Genomic DNA, 20,823 nt, shown 5'->3' with positions numbered 1-20,823 from the left:
CATCGTCCAGGTCCAACTGATTCTTTTTCCTCTTTTCGCTGCAACTTCTTACAATTAATTATACTATACCGTCCAAACAATTAAGATTCCATCCTATTATAAGTGCAACGAGGAAAAAGCTAAGTATTAAACCAATTACAATATTCCTGGTCTCAAGTGCACGCTCTGAAAGTGCTATTATGTAGCTGGCTTTTGTTTCTTCAGGCTAGTATGTTGTTGCTTTATTCTCGCATTCGCAAGTACACACATCATTTAATGTTGAAACTTTTGGCTTCTATGCTCTATTTTCTTTCTTTTTAAATAATTTGCACAATATATAGAGGTTGTTAATGTCTATGCAAAATCAAGTAATTATGTCTCATGGACTTGGCTTGACTTGACATTTTCTTTATACCTTCTGCAAAATTTCAATGGACTTGTGTGTAAATGTGAAGGGTATTATTGGCTTATCTTAGGTAGGTTTGGGATGTGAATGTGAAATACTTAGCATGGCTAATGTTTAAGAGCCAGAACACTTTGAAGTTGGTTCATGAGCTTGAATTTGTTATCCAGTTGCATTGACTGCATCATTGCTTGCTTTTTTGGCAGGGTGGAGGGGTAATAGTTTAATTGTTTGAAATGGAAATTATCTATTAAAAGTTCTCTGACTCTGATCTGTAGACAAATATTTACCTCAATGAGTGCAAATAATTTTCATTAATTCCGTAGAATTATATGCTTATAGATTTTGAAAGTGCTGTGTGCAGTTCAAATTTGCTGCACTGATGGTATGCTGAAATAAATAACGAGTATTGAATTGCTTGACTTAGGATTGAACTACAAATCTGTCATGCGGCCTCATCATCTTTTTGGAGCCATTCTTGAATCCAACTGGATTAGGCTGTGGGATCCTACAGCTTGTAGAATGTCATCTGCATAGAACTTGTTGCTCAATTTGCCTCCTAAGATTTTGTCCAATTTGATTCACAATTATCATCGTAGTAACGCATTGAGAGTGCATTGTGTTTATTATATTTTAGCCAGATATAATATTTAATTATTATATATATGAAAATCAAACCCTATGCTTATATGGGAATAACTCTTATATGATGTTGCATAATGCATGGTATTAATTAATTACTCATTGAAAACTTTTATTTTATTTTATTTTATTTTTTATAATATAATACAACAATGTTACTACCGCCCACCCTAAATAATACCATGGTGGTGTATGTTAAAGAAATTAATATCTTTTAGAAAATGGAAGAAAGAAAGGCAATTTTTTGGAGCAATTTTGTCATGTTTATGATTTAAGTTCTTGGATAATTTGCTAATTACAAATAAGAAATTAAAATTATTATAGCTTTTTACCGTCACATGATTTTTATATTTTGATTTTGAAAAAAAAGATAAAATATAAATAGAGATGAAAATGGCATAAAATATAAATAAAAATTAAAAAGAACGATAGAAAGTAGATAAATAAATCAACATAAATCAATTAAATGATTAAATTTTAGTAGGATTACAATTTTGTTTTAACATAGAGAGCATGATAATTTAAGCTATGAGTTTGTTGGTATTCAAATAACAGTTACTGTTATTGATTATCCTTTAAATCGAATGATATGTGGTTGAAGTCGAAATTTAGAGGTGTAATATATTTTTTTTAATTAAGTATGTAATAGGGTATTTTTAAGTTAAGTATGTAATAGGGCAGAGAGATTTAAGAGTGGATTAGAACTTAATAAAAAAAAAACACAGTTACTGTTTTATTGTTATTATTTACCAAAAGTTGCACAAGCACGTAATTAATGAAAATGCTACTGCAGTTTCATGCTTTTGCAGGAAGCCCTCCGTGGCTTCATCTCACTTTCCTGTTCTGTGAAAGTGGGCTTAGCAAGATTTTTAGGCTTCTGGTTGAAGCTTTTATAGCAACTTTGTCTTTGTTAAACTCTTTTTGGCTGCATTCTTGGATGCATAAATATGCCATTTCTCATTAAGGAGAAACATTCCAGTCGTGAACGAGGAATTTGTTTCTACTAAGACTGGATTTCCAAGAGAGTACCCTTGTTTTCAACGTCCAGGCCGAGCTTAGTTTTTGCTCTTTTTCCATTTCAACTTCTTACTGTTAATTATACTATACCAACCAAACAATTAAGATTCGATTCTATTATAATTGCAACGAGGAAAAAGCTATTTATAAACCCAATTAAAATATTCCTGGTCTCAAGTCTGAACAGCACTGCAAAGCAAAACCACGAGGAACTTAGTGAGTTTCCAAAAAGGTACCATTGTTTTCAACGTCCAGGCCCAGCGGATTTTTTGCTCTTTCTCCATTGCAACTTCTTACTATTAAATCCTTATACTATACCATCCAAACAATTAACAATTAAGATCCCATCCCATTATAAGTGCGACGAGGAAAAAACTATGTATTAAACCACACACAATCTTCCTGGTCTCAAGTCTCAACATCACTGCAAAGCAAAACCATGTCTGCAAATATGTCATTCATATGCGCTTTTCTTGTCATCTTCATCCAATTTTTTCTTCCGTTTGCTTATTCAGTGTCTTTTAACTTCACTAGTTTCGATGCTACTGTTACTAACATACTTTATGAAGGTGAGGCCCATCCTTCACTTGGAGCTATCGAGCTCACCATCGTTGATGTTGGATGCCGTGTTGGTCGGGCTGTGTACTCGAAGCCTATCCGCCTATGGGATGCCTCTACCATGACAGTAGCAGACTTCACTACCCAATACTCATTCATCATCGATACTAAAAATGCAACTAAGTATGGTCATGGTTTTGCCTTTTTCCTTGCTCCTGTCGACTATCAAATACCACCTAATTCAGCCGGTGGATACCTTGGGTTATTGAATAGCACCACCACTGCTGCCACGTCCCAAAATCACATTATTTCTGTTGAGTTTGACAGCTATATTAATGAAGGTTGGGATCCACCAACACAGCATGTTGGGATCAATAACAACTCAATGTCATCAGCTGTCTATGCCCCATGGGATGCTGGCTCAAATAGCGGAAAAGTGGCTAATGTCTGGATTACTTACAATGCCACTACCAAAAACCTGAGTGTGTTCTGGACTTATGACGAACACCCCGTTTTTATGGGCAACTCTTCTCTTTCTTCTCAGATTGATCTAACGAAAACTCTCCCAGAGTGGGTTAAAATTGGGTTTTCAGCAAGTACAGGCGATAAGAAGGAGTATAACACCATTAAATCATGGGAATTCACTTCAAATTTGGAAACCAAGCAAGGAAAGCATAGTAAAAAGAAGAGCAAAAGGAGATATGTGATTCTGCTTGTTTCAGTTTGTTCAATCGTCGCTTTAATGCTTGGCCTAGTTACAGGTTGGTTGCTGCTGAAAAAGAAGAAAGGCAATAGTGTAAAAGAGAATGGTTATGCAAATGGAACTCATCTTGAGGGAGGAGGTTTACCAAAAGGATTTTCATACCAAGAACTATTTACAGCTACCAATGGATTTGCAGATGATAGAAGGTTGGGCAAAGGAGGATCTGCACATGTTTATAAAGGAGAATTAGATGACCAACGCTTAGTTGCTGTAAAAAGAATATTCGCTGAATCCGAGAGATTTTTCATCAACGAACTGAACATAATATGCCGTTTAATACATCGAAACTTGGTAAAGTTCATTGGATGGTGCCATGATCAAAACCAATTGTTACTTGTTTATGAATACATGCCAAATGGCTGCCTTGAGAGTCATCTTCATGGTAATAAACCGACACTCCCTTGGGATGTTAGGTATAAGATAGCTATGGGTTTGGCCTCAGCCCTTTACTATCTTCATGAAGGTGCAGAGCAGTGCGTGCTACATAGAGATATCAAATCAGCTAATGTCTTGCTAGACACAGATTTCACTACCAAGCTTGGTGATTTTGGAGTTTCGAAACTCGTGGACCTGGAATTGAGGACTCAAACAACAATGATCGTCGGAACAACTGGATACATAGCACCAGAATATTTGCAAGAAGGAAGAGCTCGCAGAGAAACAGACATGTATAGCTTTGGGATTGTGGCCTTGGAAATTGCCTGTGGGAGAAAGCCTAATCGAAATGGTGCACTTCTTAGGTTGGTGTGGCATTTATACATTGCTGGCTATATTCTTGATGCTGCTGATGGAAGGTTAGAAAATTTTGATGAAAATGAAATGCAATGCTTGTTGATGGTGGGATTGTGGTGTACTAATCCTAATGACAGGGAAAGGCCTAATGCAGGACAAGTTCTTAAAGTTCTTCAGGGAGGAGCACCTTTGCCAGAACTTCCACTAGATATGCATGATCATCCAGCTCCTTTACCTCCATTACAAATTGACCCCTCAGGCTCAGGTCCAGGCTCACAGAATATGGATGAATGAAATATTAATTCAAGATGACGTGACACAATAATATTTTTTTTGATGTTATCTTATTTTGGCTGCTAAGCCTCTTTCTCTTTATTTTTTATTTTGTAATCCAAGGGAATAAGAAAATGGAGATGGTGAAGTTAGAACTCTCATCTTATATGCTTTCAGTCGTTTCCTTTTACTAATTACGAGTTAAAAAAAAATCAATATTCATGATGACATAGTCCTCATGATCTCATTTGCCCTGTGTGCATTGCCCAAATTCTTTTTCATAGTAAATTATGAAACACATGCCATGTTTTCCTGTTTGAAATCTCTCCGAGGTATAACGTAAAAAGAAGAATTGTCAAAATCAGTTAATAATTTTAATATATATTAATTAAAAAAATAGAAATGAGGAATTTGCTTTATAACTATTAACTAGCTTTTTTAATCTGTACAATAGACGGGATTTTTTATTAAATTTTTCATAATTTTAAATTTATTTTTTAATTATTGATCTAACATGTAATCATATATTTATAAATATTAAATTACAATTAAATGATAATTTATTCATAACATATTATAAATGATACTGTTCATTTAAAATAAGTGTAAACTTTTATAAATTTTTAAGAATTATAAAAATAATTTTTTTCATTAAAATTTTTTTTTATTCATTTACTAAATACTAAAAATTTTGCTATCGTTTTTTTCTTATTTAATAAAAAATCAAGAGTCAATATTTAAATAATTAAAATTAATAATTATTTATATCTTAATGTTGATTGGGTGTGTATATATATTTATATATTTGATTGAACAACAAATCACAATTATTAATTTGGTTATAACCATTTGTTTTTTATTAGTTCTTATATTTGACATACTTCAAGTAATTATTATACAAATTTATTGGATTAACAATTATTTCTATATATGTTAACAAAATAAAGTTATTTTTTAGATAAAAGGAAAACAATGATTCTTAATGTTATGCTTAAAATTTTTTTAAAATATCTTTTATTTTTAATCATTTTTAATAGAATTGTTAGTATTTTTTGTAGCTTAGATATAGTAGCAATCAACATTCTTTTCATATCGTCCATTGTAGACAAAAAAATTCAATAATAAAAAGTATAGCAAAAGAAAATAGAGAATATAAATTTACATATTAAATTATCAAGATTAAAGATATATAATAATAAGAGCAAATATGTTAATAAATTAACAAAGAATAAAAACATTGAAGAAATGAATAAAATAAATAATATAATACAAAAAATTAATTATAATCAATCTACGTAAAATTAAAAAAAGTTATGGACTAAAAAGAAACAAATAAATTAACCAAATATATATTATAAAAATATTTGAATTAGAACATAAATAAAACATTATATTTGTTTTCAAAACAAAAACATATTTTTATTTAATTTTTTTATCAACATTCAAATATCTCATATTTTTATATAAAGATGTAAGCTTTTATTACTTTAAAAATACATGCTTTCTAGTCAATAATTTATTAATTTATTTAAAATTTTTTAATTTAATTAATCTATTAAATAATTTTTAATCTTTGATATTTTTTTATTTGATTTTAAATAATTATCTAAAAATATTAAATTTAAATAATTTATTTAAATATAATTATTGGACAGAAAATACAATTTTATTATGTATATAATATATATTTGAAATTGTTATTAAATTTAAAAAGAAAAGATAAATTATGATTTAATATATTTAAATTCAAATTTTATGCAAAAATTTTAATCTCACATAGACTTTGATTTCAATTTAAATAATTATCCAAAATATTCAATTTAAATAATTTATTAAAAAAATTATTTGATAAATAAAATAATATAAGTATTATCCTATGTGTCATTAAATGAGATTATCCACCTATACATCTACATAAGTAATTTTTTTCATATAATTTTATATGTTGTAATATTATATATATATATATATATATAGATATATTAGATTAATAAAACCAAGTTATCCTAAATTCAAAGTCACTACAAAAATAACAAGAAAAGCATTTGTCTAGTTATATTTTACTTCTCCATTCATCGTTTGATTCGTTTCCTTACATCTATCATTAAAAATAAAAAAAAAAAAGAAAAATTTCCTTCTAGTACAATGTAAATAAATATTAAAAAGTTATAGCATCCATTAGCATAATATATGGTTGTTGTTTTTAATATACGGTTTCAAATTATTGAGGCATTTTTAAGTTGATGAAATAGAGTCTATACGAAATGTATGAAAAAAATACATTTGAACTGTTAAGGAAAATATAATGATCAAGTGGAGTTGAAGTTAGGGTTTTTAGATGTATTTGAACGCCTAAGTTAGTGATTAAAAAAAAAAAGGTGAAACAAGCAAATAAGGTAATTGTCTGTATGAGTAGAATCAATCTTATTTTAGCCCATTATGTTATAGCTATTATATGTGATTTGCATATCACAAGTTAAGTGTATCCCAAATCCACTTTTTTTTATCATTGATAAAATTTAATTAAGACAAGTGACGTACAAGTGATATTTTTGTAACTTATTTAAACTATTTTTCTTGTGTCAATTTCGTGTAACTTTGGTTTTGTCTTTTAAGCTTTTAGCTTCAAAGAGGGTTGAATTTAAGTTTAATTGGAATTAATACGGATAATCTCATATAAAAAATAATGTGAATTTATAATAAAGTTTAGTATTTTATAAGTAAATACAAGATTAAATGATATAATGATTTTATGATAGTTTAATTTTTATTTTTATATAAATACTTTTTTTTTAAATCGTAATCATTTGGTTAAGAAACATCAATGATCAAACTTAAATAGAAAGGTACAAAATTAAAAAGATGTAAAATTCTTAAATGAAAATGTAAAAAAAAAAAAAAAAAGACATGAAAATTCATACATGTGATTTATGGATGTATAGTAATAATCAATATCTTGATTATTACAAGGATATTTAATTATTTTTATAGGCTTTGAATTAATGGAAAATTAAATTATCTGTAAAATCGAATTATTCAACAACTTATTACACGAACAATTAGACATCAACTCAAAAAAAAAAAAAAAAAAATATATATATATATATATATATATATAGTAAATGACAAAAAAAAAGCAGTCTAATACCAAAAAATTAAATAAATAAAGCTGTCCATTGACTAAGCCCATTTGATGCCCATCAATTTATGAGCCTGCGTTTTTTCGGGCTCCTTACCACTATAAAACGGCCCATGAATAGTCCGAAGCTTAAATGACAAAACGCGCTGTAAGCCCACAAATTCTTTCCCCAACGTCACCAATCGCAACGTTCTCTCTCTCCCAATTTAAAACCGCCATTGACACCAAACAAAGGGTCCGATCGAAGAGTCCGCTAAAGAGGTAGCTACTTCGCTCTATCTCGTTGCCTCTCAAAAAACCGAGTCGACTCGCCATCTCACCGCAGCAATCTACTCGGAGCTTCACAAAAGCTCCTTTCTGCACGTATTAGGGCAATCGACAATCGGAGGAGAGGGAAAGAGAGGGAGAGTCATGGCGGATCCGGCGAACTCGCCACTTGGAAAAATGCTATTGGAGGAGATCACCCCGGTGGTTATGGTACTCTGCACTCCACTTGTAGAAGAATCTTGCCTCAAGAACGGCCTCTCCTTTATCCAAATGCTCTCCCCTTTCTGCGACTTCACCAACATTGACGGTGAATAATTCAAATCTTTTTCTACGGATTTTTATACGTATTTTTGTGTATATTTACGTTGAATTGTGAGGTGATTACTCTTTTTTACTTATCTGAATTATGGTGGCAGTGCCTGTACGGACAGTGAGTGATCAACCCTACAGGCTGCATAAGTTCAAATTGCGGTTGTTTTACGCCTCGGATATTCGAAAACCTAATATCGAGGTAATTTCTATTGAGATTCCCTGTTTTGTAGCCTAATAATGTAGCTGCTTTACTTTTCTTTTCAGTTTTTTTGAAGTAGGTGAAGATCACTTTAATTCAATTTTGTATGAACTGGAATAGGTGGATAATGAAATTTTGGTTAATTAGGAACATAATCAACAGCACTAATAGGATACTAGTTGAGTTGGAAGCTACTGGAGCTATTTCAGTTTTAAAATACCTGACATTGATTCTTTAGCTTTGATAAAGTATTTTAGTATTGGGATCTGTAATTTAATTGATTTGAATGAGGGAGATTTATTGTACACTGCAAAAAACGAAGTTGATGGGTTTTGGTTTAGTTGGAATAAAAGTTAGTTGATTCGAGCTTAGTAGTGCATGTGCAATTCCAATCATGTGATAGTTTTCATCTTCATTTTTTGGTGGTTTCTTTCTGAAAACAATGTTGATCGGCTAGGTAGCGAAGGAGAGGCTAAAGCAGGTTATTACCCATGTGGGAGAGAAAGATTTTTCTGAAATGTCTTCTGACCCACCTCAAGTTAACGATCTTCTCTCTAGTAAGTTACATTGATTTGGATATTTAGTGGGTATAATTTTGCAGATTTTATTGTTGTCCTTTTTGTTATCATTTTGTTTCCCTGTGGCCGGTTTTTCATTTTTACTATACTATTGAGATTGTCTGATTTGATTTATATATGGTGAATGTTTTCTGCAGGGCCTGAATCTGAAATTTTACCATCATGGTTTCAGTTTTTTAACAAAGAGCTTGTACGTACCTTGTCCTTTTCTGACCATGAAGCTTTTGATCATCCTGTGGCATGTAAGCTTTTGAAAATTATTTGATACCTTGCTTTCTTTGCTATAATTAAGCTCTGCTAATCTTGTTCCTTCCACTTATGGTTTTCTTTAAATGTTCATTCTAGACATGATATTGCATTCGCTTGTTGATTATTTCTTGTCCAAAATGATTTGCAGGCGTTTTGGTTGTTTCTTCAATGGATAAGGAACCCATAAACAGATTTGTAGACCTCTTTAACAGCAACAAATTGCCCTCTCTTCTCAGTGACAGTGCAATGGACCCAAAGATTTTGAAGCATTACATACTTGTGCATGATAATCAAGCTGGTTCTTCAGAGAAGTATGCCACACTTCTTATCTTGCTATATTTGAAATTATTAAGTGCAATAAGGATGATAGCAATGCTGTTAAACAGTGCTCTATAATTTCTGAAGGACATGCTTGCCTGTATAGGCTTAACTTTTTATTTTTCTGTTTTAAGTTGGTGGAGCAATGTGGAGATATATTTTTTTTCTTACTTTTTTTACTAGGACATGTAAAGGGTTGCACGTAAGGCTTGCAAGAATCTTTAAGCTGCACCTAATTGAATACATTAGATTACAATCAGCTGTACCTATTAAGAAATGAGATGAAGTGGATAATAACAAGCTGGAAAAAACCTGAGTTTGAATAGCAAAAAACCTGGATAGAGATCCTCACCATGTATGAATAAACCTAGTTTATAAAAGAATCCCATTTTACATGGAATAAGACTTGGTTTTGGTAGAAAACATCCTCAAAGAAGCTGTAGGAAATGAAACATCATGTGAAAATTGAAACAGATTGAGCTTTTGTTGAGGCCGGGGAAGCCCAATTTCAGACCCTTTTTTTCATCTTATGCCAGTCAGGATTTTTTCATAAGTTCTACTTCGTTGTGGGATGATTTTGATAATATAATTACTACAAAGGAAGCTAAAGGCCTGATATAGATTGAATAATAATATTATGTGTATTTTAGTTCTTTAAAGCAGATGCCATGTGAGGAAAGCGAATACATGATAAGATCTGCAGTGCAGCCAGTTGAAAGTTACTTTAATTTCTTTTCTGCTTGCAGGGCTACTAAACTTTTGACTGAGATGAGAAGTACATTTGGCCCAAATGACTGTCAATTACTTTGCATTAATTCTTCTCAAGACGGGCAGATCCATCATCAAGATAACCCTTGGGACCCTTTTGTAAATTATTCGACTTTGAAGGATTATTGTCTTTCGGTTATTTACTTGTTCATAGGAAAATATTAGGTGGATCTTATTTTGGTTCAAGGTACCAACAAGCGTATTCAATAAAGTCAGTCTAATGCTTTGATTCATGTACTTTTGTGACAGAAATCTGATGCTTTGCCTACCGAACATCTTGGTTGTTTCCTCAATATTGATGACTTTAATGAGGTAACTTTTTCAATAACTTGATCTGATATTCTTAAATAGTTTTGTTTGTAAGTCTACTTATGCTTGCATAATCTGGGAACAGATAAAAGATCTCATGCAAGAATTATCATCTAAACACATTATTCCTTACATCGAACAAAAGATACGTGTGTTGAACCAACAGGTATTTTAACTTCCAAAATTTGTTCCTTGTGTTCATATCCGATTTCCCATATATTGCTTTTTATTTTTTAAAAACTGTTTAATTCTTAATTACTTTTTCATGTTCTTATTCTTCTTGACATATTTCATATTAAAATTAGGTTTCTGCTACAAGGAAAGGATTTAGGAATCAAATTAAAAACTTGTGGTGGAGGAAGGGGAAAGAAGATGCATTAGATACCCCAAATGGTCCTGTGTAAGTGTTGCTGCTAATTCATTGAATTCAAGTCTGTTTCTCATTTCTTCATCAGTTATCCTAATTTAGTTTTATTTTCTCTGTTCATAGGTATACCTTTAGCTCAATTGAATCTCAGATTAGAATTTTGGCTGATTATGCATTCATGTTACAAGACTATGAACTTGCACTATCAAACTATCGCCTAATTTCCACTGATTACAAGCTTGACAAAGCCTGGAAGCACTATGCTGGTGTGCAGGTTGCTTCAAATGTTCTTTTTCCTTTTGTAAAACATACCTTGTTCTTCTACTATTTATTTTCATTCTCAACTTCAAGTTGAATTTTTTTTTTTCTTTGGCTTGGGTTGTGTTTCATATGAATGGTTTGCATATTCAAATTAAAGGAAAGTATGAATTTACATTCATTCTTATTGACATAGGCCTCATGAAAACTTTCTACAGTGTATTTGGGCTTGCTTCTGGGGTTATTGTGCCTATTTTGCGATCTTACTATGTCTCGCTCATTTTTTCAGGAGATGATGGGGCTTACATACTTCATGCTTGATCAATCAAGAAAAGAAGCAGAGTACTGCATGGAAAATGCATCTAATACTTATTCGGTATGTATAGTTCTTGACTCCTTACTTATTTTCTTGTAATTAATTTAGGCTTTAGAGCTAAATATATTGCACCACATATGGTTTATGGAAATTTTATTAATAACATCCCTTCAAGTATGCTTATTTTCTACAATGCAATCCGTATTATTGATTACATTGATTTTTAAGCTGAAGAAGAAAATTGGTTAATTGATGTCTATTTGAAAGATAGATGCTGCAAGATATAAGTAAACTAATTTTAGATATCATCATTATTTTGCTATATATTCGAATGACCTCCTGTTTAATATATAGCCATTTCTGCGTCAAATTATCAAGATTTCTTTAACATCCATTTTGCTATGGTTAGCATGGGTGAAGGGTGCTTTTAAAATGAACAGTTAGGCTTGAACCTTGAATGAAATATCTATGTCTGTTGAGATTGAAGAAGTTATTATGTGAATGACATTGGACAAATTTGGTAGTGTCTTCTACATGTTATTGCATGGTGGGTGGGATTGATGGCTTGCAATAGCTTGGTCAGATAAATGTTGTTTTCTTCATAAGCCAAGGGTATACTTAATGGGTTTCTCCAACAGAAAGAAATCCCTTTATCTACTAGAATAAGTTGTAAAGGGCTTATGTTCTTGGGGATATTTTGGGGTTTTTTTTTTGGCTAGAATGAGCTACGCCTTATATTGGTTTGTGTAAGTAATTCGGATCTGTTGTGGTGTCAACTTGGGATGGCTGACATCAAGTGAACTTTACATGTAGCAAATTCCAAGTGAGTGTTAACGTTTCCCATTGTGGTTTTTTTTCCCCCCTTTATTTATTCAATTCATGCAGAAGCTTGGATCTGCTGGTCAACAAAATGCCACCAGATGCGGTCTTTGGTGGGTAGAGATGCTGAAGACAAGAGATCAGATCAAAGAAGCTGCCACTGTTTATTTCCGCATTTGTGGTGAGGTAATATTCTATTTCGTGGGAATTGCTTTGGGTGAGTGCATATTATGTATCACTCACAACCTTTTTTGTTTCCCCCCCTTAGGATCCTTTACATATGGCTGTGATGCTCGAGCAAGCATCTTTTTGCTACTTGTTCGCAAAACCAACAATGCTGCATAAATATGGGTTTCATCTTGTTCTCTCTGGTGATCATTATAAAAAATGTGATCAGGTATCCAAATCCCTTAAGTATAGCAATAATGTATCAAATCCTCCCTCTTCTAATATTTTACAATGTTTTCTTCTTCAGATTAAACACGCGATTCGTACATATAGAAATGCTGTTTCTGTTTACAAAGGAACCACGTGGAGCCTTATCAAAGATCATGTTCATTTCCACATTGGACAGTAAGCTACAAATAATGTGAAGCTGGATTCTATACGAATTTAACAGTTGCTGAATTTTTATTGTGAATGGTGCTAATAAAACTCGCTTGATATAGGTGGTATGCTTTTCTTGGCATGTATGATGTCGCTGTCACTCATATGTTGGAGGTCTTGGCAAGCAGTCATCAGTCAAAGAAAACGCAAGAGATATTTCTGAGAGATTTTCTTCAGATTGTTCAGGTCAATCAGAAGTTACTAATTTTATTTCCTTTGTGCTTGGTAGACTGAGGAAACAAAAAAAATAGAAATGGGTTTTATTAGCATACATATTTGTCATATACAAATTTAACAGGGTTGTCTAATTACTTTTTTCTTGGATGATATAGAAAACTGGGAAGACATTTGAGGTGATGAAACTTCAGTTGCCTGTTATCACCATTTCCTCACTTCAGGTCATTTTTGAAGATCATCGAACTTATGCATCTTCTGCAGCTGTAAGTTGAATTATTATTTGTTGTTATCTGGAATTCTAATTGTTTTGTTCAATGTTCTTGAAGATGCCTATATCTCTTGATTTTCCTCCTTGTTCTTATTTCACTGTTAATTGATGAATTGTGCTTGCATGCAAAAGCAAACACATATTTGTTAAAAGGTGATCAGGTTGATATTGGATTATGGATCATGTTTTGAGTTATCTTCACATGTAAACAAAGTAAACTGGATTAAAGGACTATATATAAATAAAATACTAAAATTTGTTAACAAGTGATTGCTCAAGCATTGCTTGTTGGAACTCGTGTGGCTTGTAGTTTAGTTTTTGTTCATGGTTGTAATTTTTGTGTATGAAATTACCAAAGTCAATTTTTGAACATAAACCATATATTCTTCCCTGTGGTTCATTGATATGCTTACTGAATGTGTTCAAAAGTGGTTTAGATGATTTGTGGATGATGTCATAGTTGTTCCCTTTTTTTTTCAGGCTAGTGTCAGAGAAAGCAAATGGCGTTCACTGGAGGAGGACATTATCCCATCATTGTCTACTGCCAGGTCCAACTGGCTGGAGTTACAATCAAAGCTTATGCCAAAAAAATATAAAGAATCAAATATTTGTGTGGCAGGAGGTATGAAGGTGTTAGTACATTACATAATGTTAATAATTGTTTTCTAGGACAAAGAAATATTCACATTCTGACTTATAATTCTGTCAAAGACAAATACTTAGAAGGTTTTTGGCTGGTGACTGGTTCACATTCAGCTATTTTTTTAGAAACAAAGCATTCTATAGATATTAGCCAGTGAGGTTAGCTTCATAGTTTATTGTTTCTAAACTAAATGGATAGGCCAAAACTTGAACCAAGATAAGCCATGGCACCATTTACTGCAAAAATTTGTGCCCAATGTCGTTATTGCCTCGTGCAAATTCTATTCTACAACTCTATCCTGTTTGTTCTATTAGTAATTGATCTGCAAAATATCTAGATCACCTTCTTTGCAGCTACAGAGTATCTACCTACTTGGTTCCCTAATTTCGTCTTTTTTGTGCTATGACAAACATCTAGATGAGGTTCCTTTGGGAAATCTGATTCTTTTCATTTTTTATTTTTTTCCCAAAAGGATACTTTCTATTACATGAGGCAACCACCCCAAATCTATATTCTTAATTTCACACCAATGTCTAGAATTAAACTAAAATCCTCAAACTTTTTTCTAATAAAAATGCTAGTTCCACTATGCAAGTCACTGATTTGCTGACTATTTAAATCAGTGAAATGCATATTAGTCTTAATGTTTGTGAAAACATTGTTTTTGGGTTCACTTAACAATGATTCATTTTTCAAAATGCATGTAAAAACTTTTGAGTAATATAAAAGGTGAATGAAGTCCATTGGATGTATATTATTTTTATCAATTCCAAATAGAAAAAAACAATTTTGGCTGAACTGTCAAAGCATCGCGGTTTTCATAAGCATAAAATAGATAGAAAGGGCTGTATCGAAGTAACTAATAAACAAGCTCATTGAACCACTTGGGACAAATGGTGTCACAGAATGGCAGTCTAAAGCTCTGAGACATGGTGGTCACAAACGGGTGAGAAGTTTTTAAAATGAAAGGGGACAAAAATGCATGCTTTGCTTGATTCTTGGAGGGACATGATTTGCGAAGTTTGTCAACTTAAGTAAAAATATTTTCCTTGGTTGTGCTAAGTTTTGTTCTTTCTTGTTCTATGAATTTGTAGAAATGGTTATGCAACTATCTTAACTGGATGGGACCTTGGTAGCGTAGTTTATTGTGATTGGAAAGGGAGAATGACAACCAATTTTTCATTTCTTGCTGCCATACTTAGCTGCATTATCTACCTCTTGTTTTTATTGTCTGGTTATGGCTGTTAGTGTTATTCTGCTCGTTTTACTCTAGGAGATTCATCTGCCACGTCCTTCATGTTCATGTACCCATGAAAATGGATTCTTTTGTATGAGATTGGTGACTGGGCTCTTTTCATTCTTTGGAGTACGACATGAAATTATAATTTTAAAGTAGAATGCGCAAAATTGATTCATATATTCTGCATGAGCACATACACTTTGTGTTGGCAATGATGCTATTGGCAGTGAATGAGAATTTTCTAGGAGTTATAATAGATTTAGATGTCCTGTACAATCCTTTCCTAACATAGCATCAAGGCCCTAGCATTCCTGGGAAGGAATTTTAGATTCAACTTCTACTCATTTGAAATCTTAACTTTAACTATTAGAAATGTGAAATGGTCATTTAATAGTTAACAAAGAGAAGATGCAAAAAGTTTACTTGCTTGTTACATTGTTGGATCTTTTTGATATATTCTTCTTCATCTGTTTGCAGAAGCAATAAAAGTGGATATTGAATTTAAAAACCCTCTGCAAATCCCAATTTCCATCTCAACTGTTTCTTTGATATGTGAGCTTTCTGCAAATCCTGAAGAAATGAACTCTGGCAAGTTGTCAAAGTCTTTTACCTTTCCTTTTGTCTTTGTTCCTTTCTTCAACTTATGTATAATGTTGATTAATATAGGTTTACCAATGCATTAATTATCGCGCAGATGCAAATAGTTCAAACATTGAACTCCACAATGATGAAGACCGAACATCAACCTTCACTGGGTATGTGCGTCTGTATCTGACTATATATGTATATTTGTTTGTATATATGCATGTGTGTGTTTATGTATTTACAATATTCTTCCTGTCAGGAGGTTCCAATATGTCATTGCCATATCATATACAACTGATGATATAGGTGTTTGCATGATGACTGCAGGGATAGTAACTCATCTTTGATTTTATCTGAGGTTGACTTTTCATTGGAAGGGGCTGAAAAGACCTTGGTGCGTATTTTACATTAATACTTGAATAAATTATAGATGGGAATGTTGGTACGAACTGTCATCTACTATTAAAATTATACTTGTGAAGATTTCTAAAAGTTTAATTTGGTTTTATGGACTGTTATAGACTTATAGTCTTATGTAGAAAAATGAAATCATGAGGAAGAACAGCTATATCACCTAATTGATGTTCTTATCAATGATGTAGCATAATTAAAATACTTTTTTCATTAGTTACTATAGTTTTGCTGAACTTTTATTTGCTATACCTTACTTTTCAGGTGCAACTAACCGTTACACCAAGAATAGAAGGCATTCTGAAAATTGTTGGTGTTAAATGGAAATTGTCAAGTTCAGTAGTAGGTTTTCATAATTTTGAGTCTAACTCTGCGAATAAAAGAGTTGCCAAGGGAAGAAGGAAAGCTAAGCATTCTCCTAGAGATGACTTGAAGTTTATAGTGATTAAGGTGCATGTTCTTCTGAACCTGCTTTTATTGTTGTTTCCCTCACTCTCTCTTCCTTGTGGAACTGCATCTAAGTCTAACTTGCACTGCTTTTTGATGTATGTCTAGAGTCTACCCAAGCTTGAGGGTTGTATTCATTCTTTACCAAAAAAAACATATGTGGGAGACTTACGGCATCTTGTGTTGGAATTAAGTAACCAATCAAAATTTCCTGTCAAGGTATGGTTTTCTTTACCCATTTTAGTGTTATAATCTTTACCATATATCTGCTGACTGAGTTAGTGTAAACCAACTTTTTCTCATTTTTGAACATTCAATTTGCATCTTGATCTTGTATTTGGTATGGGTTTTATTTTCCTTGTGTAACTAAAGCCAGCCCAGATATGAAGTTGATGAAGGTGGATCATTGGTCTGACCATGGTCAATAGTTGAACACAGAGTTATATTATGTGGTTATCTACTATGTTATACCATCAAATGCTTTTGCTTGGTAACAATCCCTAATAATCTATAATCTATGTTGCTTACAACTTTATAAATAATTTTACACATAGATGAAAAATGGTTTGACTTTCAGGTCTTTACCTCTTTTTGTCAAAAACATGTGGGCCTAGTCAGATTGGTTGGGCCTTTTGTTGGTCCAGCCTCAAGTGAAACCTGAGCTTGGCAGGGATTAATTACTATGGTTTTCCCTCATATATGATGTACATTCATGCTTGTGCTGTCTCTTAATATAATATATTGATAAAGAGTTATTGTTTCTATAATGCGGGTTATGACAATGTTTTGACAGAATCTAAAGATGAAGATCAGCAATCCTAGATTTCTAAATGCTGGGAATCAGCAGGAGTTTAATGTAGAATTTCCTGCTTGCATACAAAAGAAAATGAATGTTGAGCAAAGTGGCGCACATGCTAATATTAATAAAATGCTGCAGAATGTATTTCACTTTCCTGAGGTTAGTTTGGAAGGTTTCCCTGTGAATGCTTTATTGACAATTTATAGCAAGTTGGTAGCACCTCATCCTTTTTCATTCATAAACTTTACATCGGTCTATGCTTCAGGACATATCAGTGCAGGAGGAAACTTCATTGTCTTGGCCTCTTTGGTTTCATGCTGCTGTTCCTGGAAATATTTCTTTGTACATCACAATATATTACGAAATGGAAGATGTATCAAGCATCATGAAATATCGCACTCTACGCATGCATTATAATTTGGAGGTATGTTCTTGAATAAGAAAATGTTGAGGGTCCATATTTTGATTCTTTGCCCTTGCTTTATATATATATATATATATATATATATATATATATATATATATATATATATATATATACACCATTGGTAGCTTAAAATATGTATTGTTTCTTAATGATTGTTTATTAGCTTTGTTTTGTGAAATTGATTTGTAAAGTGACAAGGGGAAAAAGGTACAATCAACAACATTTTAATCTTTTTATGGTAGAGCACAAAAAATATAGGTCATAAAAAAAAGCAAAGATGAAAAAAGAAAACAGTTGGGGGAGCAATATGTTGCGGCAAGTTACTAGAAAACATCCTTTAAAATACCGTAATATTAAAATACTAATATATGTCAGCTGATGGTAGTCAGGCAAAATTTCCTCAGAAAAGTATTTATATTTACCAGTTAAGTTTGAAGCAATTCTTCCATTTTATGTTATCCAAGTGTCAGTTTACTTAGGTTGTTTCTAGGTGGATTTTTTTTTTCCCCTTTTAAATGTTTATTAAAGAACAATTGTTATTTCAAATGGTCATGGGGTGATACTTTGTTGATCATATTTTTTTTTTTGCCTCTATATGTATCAATTGGCTACCTAGCCAATTCTAATATATGCTCTTCATCTTTATTAGGTTTTACCATCGTTGGATGTATCATTTGAACTTAGTCCTTGCCCGTCAAGATTGCAAGAGTTCCTCTTGCGCATGGATGTTGTCAACAAGACCAGTTCTGAATGTTTCCAGTTTCATCAGTTGTCATCTGTTGGGCAGCAGTGGAAAATCTCAATGCTTCAACCTATTGATAGCATCTTACTGTCTCAATCTTTATATGCTGGTCAAGCACTGTCATGCTTCTTCATGCTTAAGGTTGGTAAGACCGTTATAAGAATTGCACCTTGGATTATTCGTCTGGTAAACTATCTTGTTCTTTTCAAATGGAAGAATAACTATTTTGTGCCTTCTTTCTATTTGATAATCAAAGTTATATTACTACTGGGATAAATTACTTGTGCTAGCTAATATCAAGTGACTTTTGTCTTTTTCTTTTGATGGGCTTTGGCTAGGGGGTGGGAGGGTGTTTGATCAAATGCCTTCTTGTTGGTTCTATGGGACACAATAATTACTTTAAATTGTGATGTTGTACCTTTGAACCTGAGCTGACTTCAATGCCCATTGATAAAAAATCTAATGTACAGTAAAAATATCAGGTTAGGGTTAAATCTGTGGCTTGGTTGTGATCCCGACTGGAACCTTGTAGATTGTGCATAAGTTGCAATTCTACCTTTTATTAGTCTATCAACCTCATCACCTTTTAGTGTTAGTAAGTATGCTATTGGCCACATATTAGCTTGTTAAAGGTTTGTTTGTCATCATGAATTCTTCTTGCCAAATAATATTTGTTTCTTTCATCTTCACTAGTTGACTTAAAACTATAATCTACTTCAATTTTCATTTCAGGATTGCAGGAAGTCGTCAACTTCTGAAAACAATATTCCTCCTCTTTCCCTTCGTCAAAGTGATGTAAGATTGGGCCCTCAGGGTAACAGTGAAGCCCTCTTTGATGTATCTAGTTCACCTTTTGCTTATTTCAACCATTGTGAAAGATCATACCAGGGAATGTCACGTCAGGTTGTTAACCTTTTTGCTCTTCTTGTGCCGTTCATATAACAATCGATTGGAATGTCTATCCTTATGTTGATTATTTTACATCATCACTACCATTACAGTCGTAATTTGACTCAGGTTATGTTGTCTCTTACCTATATCACCATTTCATTCTTGACTCTTCAAGCTTACAATATCGATGATGATGCTGTTGCCTTTTTTGGATAACTAGATTGGAGTGGTTATTTGTTGATTCTTTGGATCTTTTACTTGCCTCCTGATGCTCTCAGCTTTTATATTTTTCATGGATTAGGGGTATGACTACAAAGTTGATTTTGTTTTCTTCGCTCAACTGCTGAAGGGTAATATTGATTCTGTTGCTCCTAATCGACCACTTCTCTTTTCCCATCATGCTTTTAATTGCAGGTAAGACTCAGGCAACATCAATAACTTTAATGATGAATTAGTAGATACCACTTATACTGATCACTCTCTTTGTTTTGGTGTCCCTTTTTTTTTTTTCTCTTTTAGTCTTTCTAGCATGAGTCCAATATCATGGTTAGTAGATGGGCCTCGGACCATACAACATAACTTCTGGGCTTCTTTATGTGAAGTAAATTTGAAGATGACTATAAACAACTCATCTGATGCTGTTGCATCTGTCCATATCAAGACGTTTGATTCCCCCAGTAGTAGCAATCAACCGATTGATGCTGCTGCATCTCAGTCAGGTCTCCCTCCGGAAAACCAAGCAGGGTGGTGTGATGTTCCAGTTGTGAATGATATGAAAATCATCACAACTGATGCTCTTGCAACATGTTCTACGAAGTCGGCATTCCTGGAAAGTGTCTCCCAGTTCATATGGTCCGGGTCAAGCTCAACTAATCTCATACTTCAACCTAGGTCGACAGCTGAAATTCCTCTTCAGATTTGTGTTTTTGCTCCAGGAATATATGATTTGTCAAACTATGTTTTGAATTGGAATCTTATACCCATCAGTGATGAAGAAAATCAAGGAGAAGCGAACAAGGCTTCGGGAGTGTGCCAAGGATATCCCTATTATCTTACTGTACTCCAATCTACTTGAAATGTTGGCTCATGTTCACATGTTTTCTGTTCCGTTAGGGATGTGATCTTGGTTGTAGTAATTATTGTAACTTTCACATGTAAATTATCGCATAATTCTTGGTATAATAGGAATTGAGAAAAGCACAGTGAATGTAGGAGATGAAACATTCTTTTTGGTTTTCAAATTAAGGAAACAAAAAAAAAAGAATTTATTTTATTATTACTTCTACATGTAAATGGACTAAGAATTTTTGAAATGAGAAAC

At 32.7% G+C, this 20,823-nt stretch overlaps 1 protein-coding gene and 1 pseudogene across 5 annotated transcripts; both read left to right on the top strand.

The window, feature by feature from the left end:
• Positions 1 to 1,755: 1,755 nt before the first annotated feature.
• On the top strand, positions 1,756 to 4,515 carry LOC111294887 (L-type lectin-domain containing receptor kinase IX.1 pseudogene; annotated as a pseudogene).
• A 3,224-nt stretch (positions 4,516 to 7,739) lies between these two features.
• LOC111295741 (uncharacterized) lies at positions 7,740 to 20,775 on the top strand. Of its 5 annotated transcripts, none has more exons than XM_089743936.1 (28): positions 7,740 to 8,080; positions 8,190 to 8,284; positions 8,742 to 8,841; positions 9,000 to 9,052; positions 9,260 to 9,422; positions 10,176 to 10,296; positions 10,447 to 10,509; positions 10,592 to 10,672; positions 10,812 to 10,906; positions 10,997 to 11,147; positions 11,421 to 11,507; positions 12,333 to 12,452; positions 12,535 to 12,663; positions 12,742 to 12,839; positions 12,935 to 13,058; positions 13,205 to 13,312; positions 13,798 to 13,939; positions 15,678 to 15,788; positions 15,895 to 15,955; positions 16,092 to 16,179; positions 16,461 to 16,646; positions 16,752 to 16,862; positions 17,437 to 17,601; positions 17,708 to 17,866; positions 18,519 to 18,752; positions 19,344 to 19,514; positions 19,804 to 19,916; positions 20,022 to 20,775. In XM_089743936.1, exons 5-28 carry the CDS (start codon positions 9,280 to 9,282, stop codon positions 20,575 to 20,577), a joined length of 3,417 nt encoding a protein of 1,138 aa, XP_089600062.1. In that variant the 5' UTR covers positions 7,740 to 8,080; positions 8,190 to 8,284; positions 8,742 to 8,841; positions 9,000 to 9,052; positions 9,260 to 9,279; the 3' UTR covers positions 20,578 to 20,775. The 5 variants fall into 5 exon arrangements, 4 of the variants coding, with proteins under 4 accessions (XP_089600062.1, XP_022745163.2, XP_089600060.1 ...); XM_022889428.2 differs by having other exon boundaries at positions 9,000 to 9,104; positions 16,113 to 16,179; XM_089743934.1 differs by having other exon boundaries at positions 9,000 to 9,104.
• The last annotated feature ends 48 nt before the right edge of the window (positions 20,776 to 20,823 follow it).

The sequence above is a fragment of the Durio zibethinus genome, chromosome 14 (assembly GCF_047325235.1).
Source record: "Durio zibethinus cultivar Kanyao isolate XHJ-2024 chromosome 14, ASM4732523v1, whole genome shotgun sequence".
In the NCBI taxonomy this organism is placed as follows: domain Eukaryota; kingdom Viridiplantae; phylum Streptophyta; class Magnoliopsida; order Malvales; family Malvaceae; genus Durio; species Durio zibethinus.
The sequence above is the reverse complement of the archived record's forward strand: the minus strand, read 5'-3'. Positions and strand labels throughout refer to the sequence as shown.

Coding starts and splice junctions, on each gene's coding strand:
- LOC111295741 (XM_089743934.1), top strand. CDS start 7,918: ATGGCGGATCCGGCGAACTCGCCACTTGGAAAAATGCTATTGGAGGAG. Junction 16,647..16,751: donor TGAAGTTTATAGTGATTAAG/GTGCATGTTCTT, acceptor ATGTATGTCTAG/AGTCTACCCAAGCTTGAGGG. Junction 17,602..17,707: donor ATGTATTTCACTTTCCTGAG/GTTAGTTTGGAA, acceptor TCTATGCTTCAG/GACATATCAGTGCAGGAGGA.